Source organism: Schistocerca piceifrons, chromosome X (genome assembly GCF_021461385.2).
Source record: "Schistocerca piceifrons isolate TAMUIC-IGC-003096 chromosome X, iqSchPice1.1, whole genome shotgun sequence".
Classification (NCBI taxonomy): domain Eukaryota; kingdom Metazoa; phylum Arthropoda; class Insecta; order Orthoptera; family Acrididae; genus Schistocerca; species Schistocerca piceifrons.
This window is the reverse complement of record NC_060149.1, coordinates 53,050,581-53,071,015: the sequence shown is the minus strand read 5'-3', so window position 1 is coordinate 53,071,015 and position 20,435 is coordinate 53,050,581. Positions and strand designations below refer to the sequence as shown.

General features: G+C 37.4%; 1 protein-coding gene across 1 annotated transcript in view; it reads right to left on the bottom strand.

Annotated features, from left to right (window-relative positions):
* Positions 1 to 20,435, bottom strand: part of LOC124721691 — an 888,717-nt gene that overhangs the window by 413,029 nt on the left and 455,253 nt on the right. Inside the window, exon 18 of the mRNA XM_047246771.1 lies at positions 9,211 to 9,288. Within this exon, the coding sequence (XP_047102727.1) occupies positions 9,211 to 9,288 (78 nt within the window). The remainder of the gene's footprint in view (positions 1 to 9,210; positions 9,289 to 20,435) is intronic.

Genomic DNA, 20,435 nt, shown 5'->3' with positions numbered 1-20,435 from the left:
TAACATCTACAGGGAGTCATATTACTCTCTCGGAAAATGCCTTTCTGAGACTAATGTCTGAAATACTGTTCTCTGATTTTGACAAGTAGGAGATTAGGTCAATAATTAAATCACCTAAGACTAAGGACTTTCGTGGATATGATGGAATATCTAGCAGAATATTAAAGTGCTGTGCTGCACATGTTAGCCCTGCACTTAGCTATATTTGTAATTTTTCTTTTAAGAGTGCTCAGTTTCCTGAATGACTGCAGTTCTCGGTAGTAAAGCCGCTTTATAAAAAGGGAGAAAGGGATAATGTAAACAATTTTAGAACTATTTCTATGCCATCAGTGTTTGCTTAGATTATTGAAAAGGTTGTGTATGTAACGATAATTTATCATCTTATAACACATAATTTGCTATTAAATGTACAGTTTGGCTTTATAAGTGATTCACAATTGAAAATGCTGTATTCTCTTTTCCCTGTGAGGTACTGGACGGATTAAACAAAAGATTTCAAAAGCTAAGCATCTTTTTTTATTTAACTAAGGCGTTTGATTGTGCTGATCACAAAATATTGCTCCAGAAGTGGGACCATTACGGAATACGGGGAGTAGCTCACAATTGGTTCACCTCTTGCTTTGGCAACAGAGAGCAAAAGTCCTTTATTCACAGTGATGAAAATGGCTGTGATGTGGGGCATAGTAAAATGGTGGGTACCACAGGGATCAGTGTTGGGGTCAGTTCTGATCCTTATTTACACAAATAATATGCCCTTTAGTATTACAAGGAATTCTAAAATATTTCTGTTTGCTGATGACACTAGCTTTGTAGTAAAGGATGCTGTGTACAACTGTGGCTCGATACCAAATAGTGCAGTTCATGACATAAGTTCATGGCTTGTAGAAAATAAACTAACCCTAATTCGCAGTAAGACTCAGTTTTCATTTCACATAATGGGCATATGATAAGTGAAATTGGACAGTTCAGATTGCTAGGTGTTCAGATAGATAGTAAACTGTCGTGGAAATCCCATTTTCACGATCTTTTTCAAAGGCTTAATGCTGCCATTTTTACTTTTTGAATGGTATCTGACGGAAGGATCATTCAACATGAAAATTAGTCTACTTTGCTTATTTTCATTTGTTGATGTCATATGGTATTATATTTTGTGGTAACTCTTCCCATTCTCAAAGGATATTTTTGGCTCAGAAATGGATATTTTGGGCAATAAGTGGTGTAAGTTCGCGAAACTCTTGTTGACCCATGTTCACTAGTGTGGCAATTCTGACGTTGGCGTCTGATTGCTGTCAGCTTACCACCAAGAAATAGCAGCTTTCAATCATTTAATACTAGGAAGAAATACAATCTGCATTTGGATTGGACTTCCTCAACTTTTGTGCAGAAAGGTGTGCAGTATACTGCTGCATCCATTTTCAATAAGCTACCACAAGAATTAAAAAATCTTGGCAATAATCCACACCCTTTCAAATCGAAATTGATGAGTTTTTCCATGGGTCACTCCTTCTATTCTGTCAAGAAGTTGCTTGAAAAATTAAACTGGTTCCTATTTTAAATTGTTGACTGCGTTTACTCAAACTTATGGCTTCTCTTTTTGGTTCATAAATATTTTATTTTATCTGTTATTACTTTTCTGTTGTAATTTAATGTACTGACACATTACATGACCTTGGAGATTTGCTCCTCAATTTGGTCCTACGGAACTAGATGTATAAATAAATAAATAAATAAGAGACCATTAATAATTTTTGAGGATGGCCCAGGTGCACTCCTATTTGTATTATGTAGGAAGTTTATGTATTTCTAAAGAGTTTGAGGTGTTTAAAGGTACCCCCTATCATCTACTGTATAGATCTTTGTCATGTGGTGAATTTAACTACTTTTGTTGTTCACCTTTGTTGTAGAATTTTGGTATTATACTATATTTCACTTGTAGATCTCTTTTATTGACAAGATTTTTGTTTTTTCTTTCAAATGAATGTATCAAGTTTACCATACTAAAATTTTTCTAAAATGCTACTTATTACAAGTCTGATTCATTGAATGTTTCGTTTTGTTGTCAAATCTAGAATGTGGAGCCCATCTTTGCGGCGTCTATTTTACTTATTTTTCATTGTTCAAAGGACAATTATACTTCAAATCTTCAACTGATATTCCATTGCTCTGCAGATGAGCTTAGTCCACTGTCAGTTCAAAAGCATTTATTTCCCTGTGTTCTTTCCAGGTGTCATAAGAATTGAAAATAATTGAACTTTTTAGTTCTTACATCCGTTAAGTTGATTGTTTTCCTTCAGTCTCTCTTTACAAATCTTTTCTGTCCTGTGTCCACAGAAACCAACATTTACTTTTTCCTTACCTATGCATTTTACCCAGCATATAAAGTCCTGCAGTACACCAACAATTACGTATTAAAATTTCCGTTGGCTTGAGGTGACTCTGTTGTACATTTTATGCAGACAACTAACTCCTAAAACCACTGGCCAGTGTTTTCTGAATTTTGTGTTTGCTGAAATTCAACACAGAGATGAACTCTGCTCCATATTTCTGTTTTAAATTTAAAACAAGTACTGTACTAATAATCTGAAATAACTCGCTGTACTTTTTATCATACAAACATTTAGATCACTTCAGTACAAATGTGGTGTCGCTCTGTGTGGATTATTACCGGAGTTTGATTGTCTGTTAGCGAGCATTGTCTTTCTCTATTTTTACGCATACTTAGTGTTATACTGATGGTACACACCACCAGCTGTGCTTCAAAGAATGTTTGCTTCTAGATCGCCACCTCACCCTTCTCACTCCTCCTCCTCCTCCTTTGCGCCTACCTCTCTGCTGTTTCCCCTCCCATAAGACATGCATTACACAGCAGATTATACCCCACCCTAACAGAGAGAAGTGCCATTAAATTTTGTCAAAGCCACACACACATAGCTCTCCCCTGCTGGATAACCCACAAATTCCTCTCCCATCAGTCGGAAGTTTGTTTAGGAACAACCCGTTTGATTCTGTCACACAGAACCACATTCTAGCTGTGAATCTTTTCATATTTTATTGACTGATTATAAACTCACTGCAGTCTTTCCCTTCCTTATGTGAAGTTTTATGGATGGATGAGGATAAGGAATTATTTTTATTAGAGTTTCCCTCATGTTTCTCCATGCCTACAACATTGTTTTACAAGCTTATTTTATGCCATGTGACAGTCCCATGATAATCAGAAACAGTAAACTCTAAGATCAGTGGACAAGACAGATAGTTTTTCCAAAACTTTGTCATTTCAGAGGAAAAAATATGGTTGTAACCAATCCTCATTTTTAATTGACAATCAAACAAGTGCTGTTCTGGTCCTTTCCTTCAGTTTTTCTAGTTGTAATTTTAATTATAGAGAACAGTTTGTTGATAATTGTTGTTTGTAAAACACTGCAGTTGAGTGACACTACTGGGAAAAATATTAAATCTATGAGTTACTCTGAGCATTATATCTTGTACTTACTTTTGTATTTTGTATTTTTATTCTAATGGATATTAACGGAGATGACAGATCTGGTCCCTGAAGTACTTTTGCCTTATGTTCTTTTTATAAATGTGATGAATGATTTGACACACATTGATGATTTTGTTTTGCGCTTCTTGTAATTAGATAAGCATTTAAAACACTATGTGGTTTCTACAATTAATGAGTGTAAGTCAAAACTGTGCTATGACTATGAAACCCTTAGACAAAGTTCACTCACACCACAAATATTTAAGGTCATACCAGATCCTCATTTGGCAGCTGGATAATATTGTGTTCTATGTTGAGCACTAACTTCTGAGAAATTTTAATTATAGCTACCCATTTTGAGACCTATATTATTAGTCAGAAAAACAAGTCACCCTTCAGAAGACTACTTGGTCACATTTCAACCTTGTTAATTATCATTTGTCTCAGTTTTAACTAATTAATTCACGTGTAAAACTAAGTGATATACGTACACACTACTATCCCATGAGGTATTTTAAAATGGTTTTTAAATGAATAGGTATATATTTCCTTTTGCTTTTCTGAGATTTTCACTATGATGTGGCTGCATTGGCCATTTCCTATCATGTATCCAAGTTAAGGCAGTCATAACTCATTAGATGGTCTGGCTAGTTTATGCTACAATTTGTTTCCAGTCGAAACTACTGTGGAATTCTAATCTAGGTGTAATACTGGGTGGTGAAAAAGTCAGTATAAATTTGAAAACTGAATAAATCACAGAATAATGTAGATAGAGAGGTACAAATTGACACACATGCTTGGAATGACATGGGGCTTTATTAGAACCAAAAAAATATGCAAGTTCAAAAAATGTCCAACAGATGGCATTTCATCTGATCACAATAGCAATAATTAGTATAACAAAGTAAGACAAAGCAAAGATGATGTTCCTTACAGGAAATGCTCAATATGTCCACCATCATTCCTCAACAATAGCTGCAGTCAAGAAATAATGTTGTGAACAGCACTGTAAAGCATGTCCGCAGTTAAGGTGAGGCATTGGCGTCGGATGCTGTCTTCCAGTATTCCTAAAGATGTCGGTCGATTTCGATACACTTGCAACTTCAGGTAATCCCAAAGCCAATGATCCCACGGACTGAGGTCTGGGGACCTGGGAGGACAAGCATGAGGAAAGTGTCGACTAAGCACACGATCATCACCACATGATGCGCGCAAGAAATCTTTCACGCATCTAGCAATATGGGGTGGAGCGCCATCCTGCATAAACATCGTACATTCCAGCAGGTGTTTATCAGCCAGACTGGGGATGATGCGATTCTGTAACATATTGACATACCTCTCACCCGTCACGGTAGCAGTTACAAAACCAGACTCACGTATTTCCATCTGTGGGACATTTTGTGAATTTTTTTTCCTTTTTTTTTGTTCTAATAAAACCCCCATGTCATTCCAAGCATGTGTGTCAATTTGTACCTCTCTATCTACATTATTCCTTGATTTCTTCAGTTTTCAAATTTATACTGAGTTTTCGATCACCCGGTACTTCTCTCTCTCTCTTTCTCTCTCTCTCCCTGTATGCCTAAGTATGCCACAGTTCACAATGTTCTGAAGAACTGTTACTCTATGAGGTGATATAAGGTAATGTAAATTGAGTAGGTAGAACGTTAATATTAGAAATTCATGGGTTTTGATGCGCAGCCTTTGCTATCCCTTAATTTCACCCATATCTCCAGGATTTTGTTGGTACAAAAAAAGGCTTTGTTCTTCTTTATTTTAACATGAGTTAATATAGATAAGGATTGGGTTATACAAGTTTTATGGTACACTATCTCTACGACTTAGTGACACCTCCATTTACTGAAATGTGTTAATGTTTTGTAGCCTGAGCAACTTTGTGCAACTACTAGCTGCAACAATAGTCAGACGACATAAGAAGTTTTTACTTAGGTTATTACCCTTTTTCAAATGCACTTAGTCCAGTTCTAATCCACACCACATGTTAATGTTCTGCAGTAAGCTGATTTATAATGTTTTTTACCCAAATACTTTGATTATAACAGAATTAAGTATTCTGTCATGTTGTTGCATTTAATATTTTGGTATTAGTTCAACTATGTAGAAATGAGATTAATATTTTCCAGACAATACAAACAAATACACATTTTGGAGGGGGGGGGGGGGGGTCATTAAAAGATCAGTGCTGATCCAGTTTGGGCAGCATCTGCTTTCTATCACGATGAGTTTACTACTGAAACACTAAATTAATAATAGATTTTTTTTTTCACCCTAACAGAAACCATGATAGTTCATTTCTCCTTTGTGAAGCTTTCTGGAATGATTTTAACTTCATATATTTTAAGAAATGATAATCTGGACGATGATGATTTTCGTTATTACAGGAGCTATTGCATTACCGCTCAAAATCTGAACAGTTAATATTTTAGTGTTTTCTTATCTCACGAAATGTGATGAACTTGACTACATCTAACTCCCCTGCCACTTACACTAAATGAAAACTATTGTAACAGGACCCTCCCACAGCATTAAGGCTCCCTCTAGAGCAAACCGTCTTTCCAGCAGTGACTGACATCCTTTTGTAAACAATGTGAGTCACCACTCCTCTGGAAGGGGTAAGCAATGTACAGGGTGGCAGCAAGTCAAGCAATATTTTAAGCAACTGGTTTATAAAATTTTATTTAGAAGACCCCAGTCAAATCTTTACAAGTTTGCTCCCAAAGCAATTTCCGTAGTGCATGCATGACACAAGTTGCCTGCCTTTCAGAACCAACGCAGTTCCGTCCAGTTCACACTGCTGACAAGAGATGCCCTCAGCCCTCTCCTGAAACTGCTCGTGAATTCACACCATCGGTTTTGGCAAACAGCATAGGTGGGATACAGGTCACATGTGTGGATGCTGGAGCAATCTGAAGTGCAGAACACAGTTGCCTCACTCTCTTGTGATCCAGACCTCAAACAGAACTGACATCTTTCATGGCAGGCAAAGCCTCCAGTTCTACATTTCATGATTGGCCACCAACGTAAGTTAACATGAACCACCTCCCCTTCTGCTGCCCATTTCAATTAGTAGTTCACCCTCCTACACTGGTCTAAACCTGGTAACTTCCAACCCTAGGCATGCCCCTTGTATAGTCTAAATTTGAATATATTCTATTTATTTTACCTAATATCCTGTTCTGTCATTTAATGGCAGCAATGGATGTCCACTTACAAGACCTGACCAAATGATCAGCTGTATGTTGAATTCGTAAGCTATATGTAACAACCTTTTCCCCTCACCCTGCCCATGTACATGTCTGCAGAGCACAGGTGAAAAACAATACAGACATTTGATGAAACATATGTGGACAGGCAAGAAAATACTAAGTATAGGATAACACATACACCAGCAAGATAATGCAGAGTATAATTACAAAAATTTCCTTTTGCTTATTATTTTCCCCATATCGAATCAAAATGTCAACAATAAATAAATCTTATAAACACAGAATAGGCGTAGTGTTAACTATTTAGACATATGCCTATCATGAATAACAGTTTGTAAATTTGATTAATCAGAGTGTGTTAAAAAACAATTTTTTCCCCAAGAAACTAATCATAAAGGGAGGGGGAGGGGGGCACTCATCTTATATTCAGGCTTGTCTTATACACGAGTAAATACCAAATTTTTCACTCTGCATGGGAGTGTGTGTAGTATTGAAACTTCCTAGCTGATTAAACAATGTGCCAGACTTCATCTGAAAGCTAGCAGGCCTCTCTTGTCTTCTTTATGTGTCTATAGGTGACTCAGCACCTAAATTATTTGGTGAGTTAATTGCTTTACTTATTAAATTACTCATAATGTTATTACTAGAGCCCAGATTTTCATGCTCTATCAAATCGTAAAACATGCATACATTCATGCAATGTCATATCATTAAATACGCATAATAAAGATAAATAATTAAAATATGTCACAGAAAATGATGTTTCTAAGTCACAAGGAGTGACAGATGCATACTTAGGTGAAGATATTTTGGACAAAGTCTGATCAAGTTGCTAGTTTTTTTTACACTTTTGCTACAAAATATTATTTGTCTTCTTTGTAAACTCAGAATCAGGATATGACCTGATAACTTTGTAATCTTAAAACCAGCAAAACCCACTTATCCACAGGATGATTGCAAAGATTTTGAACCTTTTCAATAAGGGTCTCAGATTCCACCTGTGGCTTGCAATAGTGGTATTTCCAAAGGAAAATGCACAAAATTTGATTTGATGTATATGTGGTCTTGCCTCATATCTGTTTCCTTGAATTTCACTATCACATCTTTAATGCAAACTGCGTTACTGACCTCAAAAACCTATAGCCCAAAAATGATGCAAAAATCCTACACTGCAGTACCTTAAGGCTTTTCAGTAGAATGAAGCAAGAGATGTCAACCTCAATAGATCTGTAGGAATTCAATGTCTCACACTGACAACGTAATCAAAATTACCACAGTAAAAGATGGCAGCATTAATCCAGGTACAACCACCTGGTTAAAAAAGGTTGTAGGGGCACAGCTAAATCTGGAAGAATATCTCTAAATCCAGCAACATGGACAAGTGCTTTTAAGAGTACTTTCAATTGGAAAAAAAGGGCAGCATATGACTTATTGCTGTCAGCAGTTTCAAACCAGTGTATTTTGTGAATCAATTTTCCTTGTTCGTATCAGTGTTTGTAACAGTGTATTCACACAATCAAATTTTAGACTACCGTTTCAGTTTCATGATGTGGTCATGGGACAAAAATGTTTGACACTTCAAGTTATGATAAAAAAATTTAATAGCTTTTCCATCCTTCATCACATATGGAGCAGCATTGTGCAACAACAACAACAATAATACCCATTTCTAATTTATTTTTATTGGCACAAAGTATACTGACCTCTACCGACAACTACTGAGCTGAAGTAGGGGACTTGAGCTCACTATGAAGTTCACAAACTACAACATATTTGCAGAATTGCTTATGTACTGCATCTTGGCGCAGTTCATATGAATAAATCAATAAAAGATGGTGTCATGCACATTATTTCAAAAAAAAGGTCAAAAATGTGATATAACATGCATTACAGCTGTCACAATTCATACCACCTTCAAAATATACATTTACCCAGCAAATGGCCACACATGCAAAAATTCATGCAATTTGTGTTTACACAGAAATCTGGACTCTAGTTATACACCTGCCTCGGAAAGTGAATAACTCTCACAGACTCATAATAATTTGAAATAAAATCATTTCAATAACCAGGAACTGTCACACGCGTGCTTTGTAGTTATAGAATTAATTAATGCTGACTCCCGAACTTCACATTCATTTCTTCCTAACAATTCCAAAAATGTGCACATGTTCAAATGTGTGTGAAGTCTTATGGGACTTAACTGCTAAGGTCATCAGTCCCTAAGCTTACACACCACTTAACATAAAATATCCTAAGGACAAACACACACACCTATGCCCAAGGGAGGACTCGAACCTCCGCCTAACAATTCCATTATGGCAAATATCAAACAATCCCATTAAGAAGTATAACTAATATTTGACTGAATCTGAGAACAATTATAGCTGCACACTATACAAAGCACAGTTCACAGCATTACCCTGTCAATATTTATAGAAATCACTTAAGTGAAAAACTAATTGTGACCATGACTACAGCATAGGTATAGTGAATATATACCTGATTCATTGTGGTCTCTGTGCCACCAGCTAGGTTTAAAATATTTCTTCTGTCTAGGTGATTCAGCATATGGTTCACCTGTTAGAAAATACAACACTGGTCAATATAACCAAGCAGCTGTCAGGAACATTTTGTAACTTTTGTAAACAAAGGAAAGGAAAAAAATGCAATATCAGAGTCATGTGACTGGCAGAAATGAACACTACATGGTGCAATTTACATAAATCATCATCATCATCATCATCATCATCATCATCATCATCATCATCATCTACTACAAGGTGATTATAATTAGAGTTAAGCTTGCAAAATGCTGTAGAAATTACACCACTGGTCAGAATGACATCAAATTGCAGTGGAATATTATCAGAGAAGAGGGAAAACGTACAGCATAAGAAAAAAAATAGTGTGAAAATTGATCAATAGATGGCGCTGTATGTCACAATACCCTGCACCCTGGAGGGTTTGAACAAAGGCATTGGTCTGATTACTGCCATGGGTGTGGAGAAAATGATTCAGAAATTCGAAAAAATGGGTTCTTTTAGCGTGCAATGTGGTAGAGGGAGGAAATGAATTGATTTGACGTCAGTGGAAGCAGCAGTCACAGCAATGCAGGAGGAGACAATTGGTGGTGTACAAAGATGTAGTGCATGGAGAATTGCCCAAAAACTGGACATATAAATGAGCACGGTGCGTAAAATCTTATGAAATATCCTTCTTTGCTATCCATTGGCAATTATCCATGTTCACAAGTCGCTTCCTGTTGACCCACCAGCAAGAGAGACTTTTGCTTTAGAATTTCTTGCTCACATGGAAGTGGACAATGATTGGCAGACGAATATTTTGTGGAAAGATGAAGCCCACTTCACAAAATATGTGAATACACAGAATTGTCCAATATGGGCAACGGAAAATACACACGCAAATCAACCAGTACCACTTCATCCTGAAACAGTCACTGTGTGGTGAGGGTTACAGCATCATTTACCATAGTGCCACATTTTTTGTGAAGTGACAGGAGCTGCAGGTCCCGTTCCCTGTACCATCACTGGTAAGCGCTGTGAGTGTCTTTTGTGCTATGATATTCCAGCTCTCCAACAGTGTGGATGTGTGGATGGGATCATGTTTATGCTAGATGGCACACCTCCGCACATTGCAAATCCTGTTAACAGCTGCTAAAGCATTATTACAGAAATGCTAGAATTATCAGCCACCATTTCTGTTGTATCCGCAGACCCAACCAACCGACCAACTCGCACACACGTGCCCTGACCGTGACATCACTGGTCACAGTTCCTGTCACGGCCATCGGCGTCTCAGGGCATTACCGCCATTGGAAGAGGTTGCGCCATGGCTGAGCTAGTGTCCACAGCACCCTCTGCCTTTTGCATATAAGGAGGAGCACTGGCCCTGAGACGGACAGTCTATTGTCGATTGTCTATTGCTAGCCTTTCGTGGAGTTTATAGCGGAGCCACTGCAGTGTGATATTTGCTATTGTATTCGAATAGGCTCAGGACATGGATTACTCTTGGATATTACTTGGACTTGTATTTCTTGTACACGTTTTGTCAGAAATAAAGATAAGTTATCTCTTCATTCTAGTTGGCGCAATTCTTGTCACTAAATATTTTTCGGCCAACAGACATAGCTACATCCTCGTCACTACACACGCTTTATACAATTTGTGGTGGCTGCCCCAAAACTACCACCGAGGACCTTGGGTTTGGGAGCCGTCACAAAAATTTCTCTACAGCCTGGCCGTCCCAATCACTTGGTTTTAATCTGTATGACTTCTGGCTGTGGGGCTATCTGCAAGACTTCGTGTTCAGTGTTCCGACTGCCAACTTCGCTGCATTGAAGGCACGCATTGTGGAACACATTATGAACGTGACACCGGAAACACTTCCATTAGTTGTGGAACATGCTGTTTTTCATTTTCAACTTCTTGCAGAAAACAGTGGACAGCATTTTGAACATATTTTGTACCAGACACAGAGAAATTAATAATCCAATTTGATTTTGATTGATGCTTTCCATGCAGTTTTTGGCCTCAGAACAGTTAAAAACCGATATTTCCCATCTGATGTGAAATGACCTTGCCATGGTGGATGGGCTTACGTAACTAACAGTATCACACCTGTAGGCCCATGCACACTGAGTAGTACAGTTTGTTTAACGTCAAATGTACACCATAGGCATTGTTGTATGATTCATTTGTCATTTGTAGTAGAGAATCATTCAATTACGAAGCTTACAGTGCCATCTATTGCTACATTTTGTAACTGTTTATTTTTCTTCTGCCATATATGTTTTCCCGTCTCTCCAATAATATTCTGTTGCAATTTGATGGCATTCTGACCAGTAGTGTTATTTCTGCAACAGTTTGAAAGATTAAATTTAATTAGAATAATCCTGTGCTACTACTACATTTCTATTCAGTTAAGTGTGGTCTAGTGCATCATCACAATTACAAATACCCAGTGAAGTAGGTAACACTGTGGTTTTCACAAAGATGAAGTAGTGCACAAGTTGGTGAGGCTATAGACTCTTTGTTACTGAGAAACTTCCCTTTGTCCATTACTGCATGTTTCAACAGATACTACAACCACCATCTTCTCCGCACTATGCCATGTGTCTCTAGGGTATAAGGGTTCAGGACAAAGTTTTGTATTCTTGTGAAAATGTCTATAAAACATTGTCAGTGGATATCAGGCAGGAAACTGAACATTCTCAGTTGTTTCAGAACAAAGTAAAAGAATGCTTGATTAACCACTATTCCTATAACTTACCAGAACACTTGGCCTCAAGAATGTGATTCTGTACAACTCAAATAATTGTGTTAGATAAATCTTGATGTTGTCAGTATAAAGAAAGCTGACAAGGGTCTGTGTAAAATTAGATAACTGCCTTGTTTGAATTATTAAATAGTAACCGGTCCTTAGTACTATTAGGAGTAGAGATGGAAGAGGGACGAGGGCAGGGGGTGGGGGCTGTGAACTAATCTAGAAGTAATTACCATAACTGTACATGTGAATAGATTAGGTCTAGTCATAGTTTGCTGTCAGTATATGTAACTACCAGCATTGGATCCATCAGTATGAAACACACATGTGTACTTGTAGGCTGCCACCTTTCCAGGCTCCTGGCGACAAAATCAGAGATATGCAAGGTAAACTGTTTAACCACAACCATTAGCAAACTGTATTTGTTGTCAACCACATCTCTGACAGCTGGCATAGTCATACATGTCACCAGCCTTGCCAATGGAGGCGCAACAGGACACTGCAATTAGTGCTCTTTGGGCCATAGCGCTGAGGGTGATTGCCACTCCCTATATCACAGCTCTCATGGCCCAGTGCTGTCATACACACACACTTGTGTACAAGTCTTCACCCTGAGTGCTGCCGGTGTTCACCACAGCAGCTGCTGATGGAATATATCTGAGGGATAGTATTTATCATACAACTGTAACCCACCCCTTTTCCCTATCTCTCTCTCTCTCTCTCTCTCTCTCTCTCTCTCTCTCTTGCCATACATGGCAACCCTTGCGGGGAATATTTCTGAAGTTGAAGTGCTTTCAAATGAAGAGGCTAAATTTTATGCTTTTTTTTTTTTTTTTTTTTTTTAACAAGAACTGTACCCAATTAGCAAACTGTGGATGGAAGGACTGTGTACACGTGAACTGTAAATGGCTAGAGAACTGCATAAGAACTGTGATAAATAGGCTCTGAACTGTGTTTGAATTGTTATTGAGGTTTTGTTGAACTATAATAATTTATGACACTAAATCAAATTTTTTGTTGCTATGAAAGTGATGTTAGTGTAAACCATGAATAGGAAGTGCTGAGGTGCTACGACAATAAAAGTTAATGTTGTGTGCATGGTCAATGGGATTACATTGTAAATCATCACTTAAAGATTTGTCATGCTGCAAGATAGCGCAACGTCCATAGCAGCACGAGACATCTATGGACAACATGTACAGTGACAGCACATAGTGGTGAGTGCAGTTAGCAGTATAGAGCACATCTGATGTGTCTGTTTCAGCACACAACAACAGCGGAATTGCAGCTAGGGGTGCAGCCAACAGCTGTGAGGATTAGCAATAATACGTCAAGGAAGAAAAGTAGAGTAAATGTTATTCTTGCACATAGCAGTCTAAGATTTGTAATTGGAACATCAGTAATACTAAAATGTCTGGATAAAAGAATTGAGATGTGCTCTTGGCAGTAGAAAAGGAATTCTGTCACACAGCAGTAGGGATAATTCGGTGGGTCAGATACAAATAAATGGTAGTGAAATCAGATATGGGTTTAATTTTATGTCCAATTCAATCAAAAATAATTTTAGTAAATGCATAGATTCAGACTTTGCTGTTTAATCTGAAATAGAGAATTAAAAAACCAATGATCTCACTGAGAACTTTGAAGTAGCCACGAATGATTTCAATGGTAATGTAGAATTAATTAATACTGAAGACAATAAAAATTTAGAGTTAGTGGCAAACAATGATAATGTAAACTCAGGATGTGTAGTACCTAGTCGGTTTGTTGCAGGATCCTCAAACATATTCTCAGTTCGAATATAATGACTTTCCTTGAGACAGAGAAGTTGCTGTCCATGCATCAGCATTGCTTTAGAAAGCATCGCTCCTGCAAAATGTAAGTCGCCCTTTTTTCACATGATATCTTGCGAACCATGGAGGAAGGGTGTCAGACAGATGCCATATTCCTTGACTTCTGGAAAGCGTTTGACTCGGTACCCCACTGCAGACTCCTAACTAAGGTACGAGCATATGGGATTGGTTCCCAAATATGTGAGTGGCTCGAAGACTTCTTAAGTAATAGAACCCAGTACATTGTCCTCAATGGTGAGTGTTCATCGGAGGAGAGGGTATCATCTGGAGTGCCCCAGGGAAGTGTGGTAGGTCCACTGTTGTTTTCTATCTACATAAATGATCTTTTGGATAGCGTGGATAGCAATGTGTGGCTGTTTCCTGATGATGCTGTGGTGTACGGGAAGGTGTCGTCTTTGAGTGACTGTAGGAGGATACAAGATGATTTGGACAGGATTTACAGGATTTGCGAGTGGTGTGAAGAATGGCAGCTAACTCTAAATATAGATAAATGTAAATTAAAGCACATGAATAGGAAAAAGAAACCCATAATATTTGAATACTCTACTAGTAGTGCAGCACTTGACACAGTCACGTCGATTAAATATTTGGGTGTAACATTGCAGAGTGATATGAAGTGGGACAAGCATGTAATGGCAGTTGTGGGGAAGGCGGATAGTCGTCTTCGGTTCATTGGTAGAATTTTGGGAAGATGTGGTTCATCTGTAAAGGAGACCGCTTATAAAACACTAATACAACCTACTCTTGAGTACTGCTTGAGCATTTGGGATCACTATCAGGTTGGATTGAGGGAGGACATAGAAGCAATTCAGAGGCAGGCAGCTAGATTTGTTACTGGTAGGTTTGATCATCACGCGAGTGTTACAGAAATGATTCAGGAACTTGGGTGGGAGTCTCTGGAGGAAAGGAGGCATTCTTTTCATGAATCACTACGGAGGAAATTAAGAGAACCAGCATTTAAGGTTGACTGCTGTACAATTTTACTGCCGCCAACTTATATTTAGCAGAAAGACCACAAAGATAAGATAAGAGAGATTAGGGCTCATACAGAGGCATATAGGCAGTCATTTTTCCCTCATTCTGTTTGGGAGTGGAACACGGAGAGAAGATGCTAGTTGTGGTACAAGGTACCCTCCACCACGCACTGTATGTTGGATTGCGAAATATGTATGTAGATGTAGATGTAATATGAAGTGATTGATTGGAATGACGATATCAGAGAAATTGACTCTGACGTCAACATTACTAATGAGCCAACAGATGAGTTACATACATTAAGTTATCATACAGCATCAGCTGACACCTTATCAATTCAGTATGATCATCAGTATACAAAGTCTACACTAAAATTAATTTTGCAAGAACAAAAAGTAGTACAAAAGAAAACAGATAATGGATTAAAGGAAATTAATTTGGGAACAGCACAACTTAATTCTAAGTCTGATGCACTGGAACAAAAGGTTATAAACCTTGAAGTGAAAACTGAAGGACGCTGCAAAAAAACTAGATTATGAAACACAAGAATGGGGTAAGAAATTACAAGTTTGTAAGTCAGAAATTAATTGTAGATTGACCATGAAATCAAGGATTTGCAGGATCAAAATATGGAGTAACACAAACAACAATTAATGACATTAGTAACATAAAGCAAGAGCAAAGCAAATCCATCAAAGCATGTAATGAGAAACATAGAATATACTGTAATAATAAAGTATCAATAATGACCATGAAATAATTAGTCGTAATATTTCACATGCAGAATCTTCTTTTAAAGGCAACACAAGTCTGATTCAGGGAAAACTGAGAAAAATAGAGCAAACAGCACTTTCCTGAGATGCAATACAAAACAGAAAATGAAGGTAAACAAAAGTCCAAATTTTGTATGAACAAGAAATAAAAAAACATATTGTTCATGTACGTGACATAGAAAATCACGCCAATGCATATAAATTGCATCATTTCTCTCATAAGGTAACTATACACCCAGTAGCTTTCATTAGACAGTTTGAGGGCATCTTGCCTGAAAACACAGCAGAACAACAAAAATGAAACTTGTGACAAGTAGGTTTGAAGGAGAAGCAAAATCATGGCGAACCGGAGTCAGCAACACATGTAAATCATATGAGGAATTTGTTGAAGCATTATTGAATAAATACTGGTTTTGCAGCATACAAAACAGAGTGAGAGGTGAAGTAGTTGTGCAAAAAGGGTTACGTGGTGAAAAAGTCATTATACCACAAATTAACAGGAGTAAGGTACTAGGGCTGGGAAGGGAAAATTGGTACAGTTGATTCATGAAAGTATAGAGGGTGTATCTCTGGCCACACATGCTCAAATACCTGTTGTTACAGGTAGGAAAGTAGGTTACAGCAAAAATTCCCTAAAACAATTGTAACGCCAGTATATAGTGTTGCATTACATACAATGTTATTACTTCGAACCACAGATAATGAAGTCAAAAAAACTGTTCAAAAAATATAAAATAAAAACTCAGCAGGCTTAGGTGAAGTACCAATGTGTGTACTGAAACAATGCAGAGTGACTATACAAAACCCCTCGACAAACATAATAAATGAATCCCTTTACATCAGGGACATTTCCAGAGCAGTTAAAACATGCAAGAGTTGTACCTCTGCTTAAGAAAGGTAATGCAGAATACATAGAAAATTACCAGCCCATTTCCCTGCTGTCATCAGTCTCAAAAATAATAGAAGCCATTATGAAAGACAAATTAATAAATTACTTGAATAAATACAATCTTTTAAGCAAATCACGGTTTGTTTTCACAAAAGGTGTACTTGATGCTCTTGATAAAGATGAGTGTGTCACAGACATTTTTTGGACATTTCTAAGGCGTTTGATACAGTCGATCACAAGACTCTATTAAATAAAATAGAATCATTAGGAATAAGAGTGGTAGCTAATGCTGGTTTTGGTCATACGTAACAAATAGGGTACAACAAGCAGAGATAACACATACTTCAAATAGATCGAAACATTTAGTAAAACACTTATCAGAATCAAAATACATTAATATAGCGGTTCCGCAAGGTAGCATATTAGGACCAATACTGTTCCTGATATACATCAATTACATTCCCCGTAGTGGTACTCATGTTGAAAAAATTCTCTTCACTATTGACAGCAATATTGTAGTCACTGAGAAAACAAGAGAACTCCTGATGAGAAAGCAAATGAAACTCTCAAGGAACTTTATGATTGGTCAATAAGCAATAAAGTGATATTGAACATAAAGAAAACTAATGCCATGAAATTCAGTTTGAAGAGGATAAAAGACAATGTTAAATTAAATGTAGATGGCATCTCTATAGACTGTGTAACAAACACAAAATTTCTAGGATTGAATATTGATTCTCAGTTGAAGTGGTGTGAACACAGAAAGGTACTTGCAAACAGAATGTTATCAGCGTGTTATGCCCTTAAAATCCTATCATCAGTGTGTAACATGTGGTGTCTTTTACTTACATATTATTCATATGTACACTCAACTCTTAGCTATGGCATTCTGTTTTTGGGGATCAAATGCACAAAATATGAACACAATTTTCAAACTCCAGAAACGAGCCATAAGGACAATAACCAAAACTACTAGTTGAGCTCACTGTAAAGATCCATTAAAAACAATGGGGATTTTAACTGCTCCATGTGAATATATTTATCAGTCAGTTGTATACGTCAAAAATAACACTGGTAATTACTGCACATACAGGTCTGTCCATGACCACGCAACAACAGATAGACTCAACTCACCTTCACCAAAAAAAAAAATTAAGATAAAACTCAAAACAGAATTTTCTACCAAGGAATAAAACTGTACAATAAACTACTAAAAGAGATTAAAGAAATTGCAAAAACACACTTAATTAAAAACGCAGCTAAAATGTACCTGTTATGCAATACATTTTATACATTGTAGGTTTACTTGAATAGAGCAGAGTAGGGGTCTTATAAAAAATTGTTATACAAATAATTAAGTAGTAATAATAATAATAATAATAATAATAATAATAATAATAATAATAATACATGCAACATTCCACATAAAACCATCACTTTATGTTTTTTTCCAAACTTTTTCCTTTCTAGAAATACTTACCCCAAGCTATGCATAGCACACTACTAACAACTCTTCCTCTTTCTGAACTCATCATCTCACTTATTATGGACGGATACTGACCCAGTTTTTGAGGATAGCAAATGGGAGGTTGTGGTACAGAAAATGACCCAGAGATTACCAGTGTGTGTGTGTGTGTGTGTGTGTGTGTGTGTGTGTGCGCGTGTGTATAGTGAGTGAAGTGTTATGAAACAACATGTGTATAGTGCGTGCAGCGACTGATAGTGAGATATGAGTGAACAGTGTAGCATTGCATTATTAAATAAGTTATTTGTAAAAAAAGTATTGTCTATCACTAGCAAATCTAATGATTGTCTCTAACTAGAAGATTGTAAATATATGTGTATATGAATTAGCTTATTTTAAATTGATCTAAACTTGTAAATACTTTGACATGACTTATATCCTTGTAATAAGAGATCTACAGATGAATTAAGCTGCTGCTGCTACTACTGCTACTAATACTTCTACTACCACTAGTACTAAGATCCCATACTGAAGTTCACTGCCACCAAGATATTAATAAACACAGACTTGATAGTCAGTTTCTGTGAGAGACTGCTAGCAAAAAATGGTCAAAAGCATACTCCATTCGGCTATAGGAGACGAAGTTATCTGTTCACTTCTAATAAGCATCATATGGGGGTAGATTAGGTGGTTGCTTTTGAGAAAGTTGTGAATGAAGCACCTCATTCCATCACAGGAATACCACCACAAAAAGTTTTAGATGAAATATCAATCAATGACATGACCAAATATTATGACTACTACACCTCTGGGGGCAATGAAGTTCTTTGCATTGTTACATAATTGATGGTTACCAGGTGTCCAAGTTAACTGACTGTTTCCTGCTGTTAGTTCTTCCCCTCCTTTCATTCAGAACTAAATCTGTCCACTTCAACATTCTTCACTATTATGGTTAAGATGAGAATATTTCTTTGTACTGAGTGAGAAAACAAATTATCCAAGTAGTGTAAACTTGTACAGAGTGGCAGCCAGACAAGGAATATTTTAGGGAATTGATTTTAAAAATTTTATTTAGAAGTGCCCAGTCAAATCTATACAAGTTTTCTCCCACAGCAAATTCTCCTGTGCCTACATGCCAAGTTGCCCGCCTTTCAGAACAAAAGCTGCTGACAAGAGGCATCCTCACACTCTGCTGAAAAAGCTAGTGAATTCAGTGTCATCAGTTTTAGGCAATAGCATGCATGGGAAACAGGCCATGTGTATGGATGCTGGAGAATTCTGCAGTGCAGAAATCACTTGTCTTGGTCTGTTGTGATCCAGATATTGAGCAAAACAGACATCTTTTTCAGTAGCAAGCCTCTGGCTCTGCGTTTCATAACCGGCCACCATCATAACTTAACATGAACCGCCTCCTCATCGTTTGCCCATTTATTTAGTTGTTCGTCCTCTTAGACTGGCCTAAACCCGGTAACTTCCTCCCTAGGCATGGTCTTTGTATACTATGTATTTGAATATATTCTATTTAGTTACCTAATTTCCTGTTCTGTCATTTAACAGCAGTCCTAGATGCCCTCTAGAAAGACCAGATCATTCAAACTGCTGCACTTTGTAGACATAAGCTGTATGTAATAACCTTCTTCCCTCTCCCTCCCCATGTACACTGGTATCAGAAACATGATTCATTCCCACCGTCTGGTCTATAGGGTGGCTGTTTACTTTTTGTTCATGTTAGAAAGTGTGTGGTCAGTCAGAAGTAACGGCTGTTATTCTGCTGTGAGTCAAGCCTGGGCGCAGCAGTGCATCGGATACAATGCCACACCAGATACTGCATCTACACATACCAGCGTCTGGGGCAAAATGTACTGCCAACCTGTAGCAGCTGCAACATGTGCGCACTGACTACACTGAGCTGCATCTCATTGCACAAGTACATGCTGTGAGCATGGCGGCTCCATTTGTATTTCACTTCCATTGAACCTGTTTACTGCATTAAATTTCTTATACATGTTTCAAACTCTGTTGTTATTGTGGTTGTTGAAGTATTTCATACTTAGTTCTAGTGATGAGAAGTTTCTTAAGATATATTTTTGAGAGTTTTCTATTAATCTCCAGGGATGTGCAGATAGCACATTGTGTTTGGTAACCACAGAGTCCCCAGCTGTTCATAACACTTTTTTCCATTTCATTTTCATGTCATGATCAATTCTATTTTTTTTCTTCTTCTTCTTCTTCTTCTTTTCTGTGAGCATCATTTCTGTGCTCTCTGATGAAGGTAGGCTCCTATTCCTTGCTCCGCAGATGAGAGCACCATAAGGGCTCTATAGACCCTATGCCTCCAATCTGCACCTGCAAGGTTTCCGAAATCGGTGGCACACTAAATCTTTTTACCTTGATGGGGATTTATTTTTATTGAAAGACCAGGGCCAGATGTGAAATCAGCATCTACGCCTTGTAATAAATGTGACAAACCTTAGTGTCTAATTATC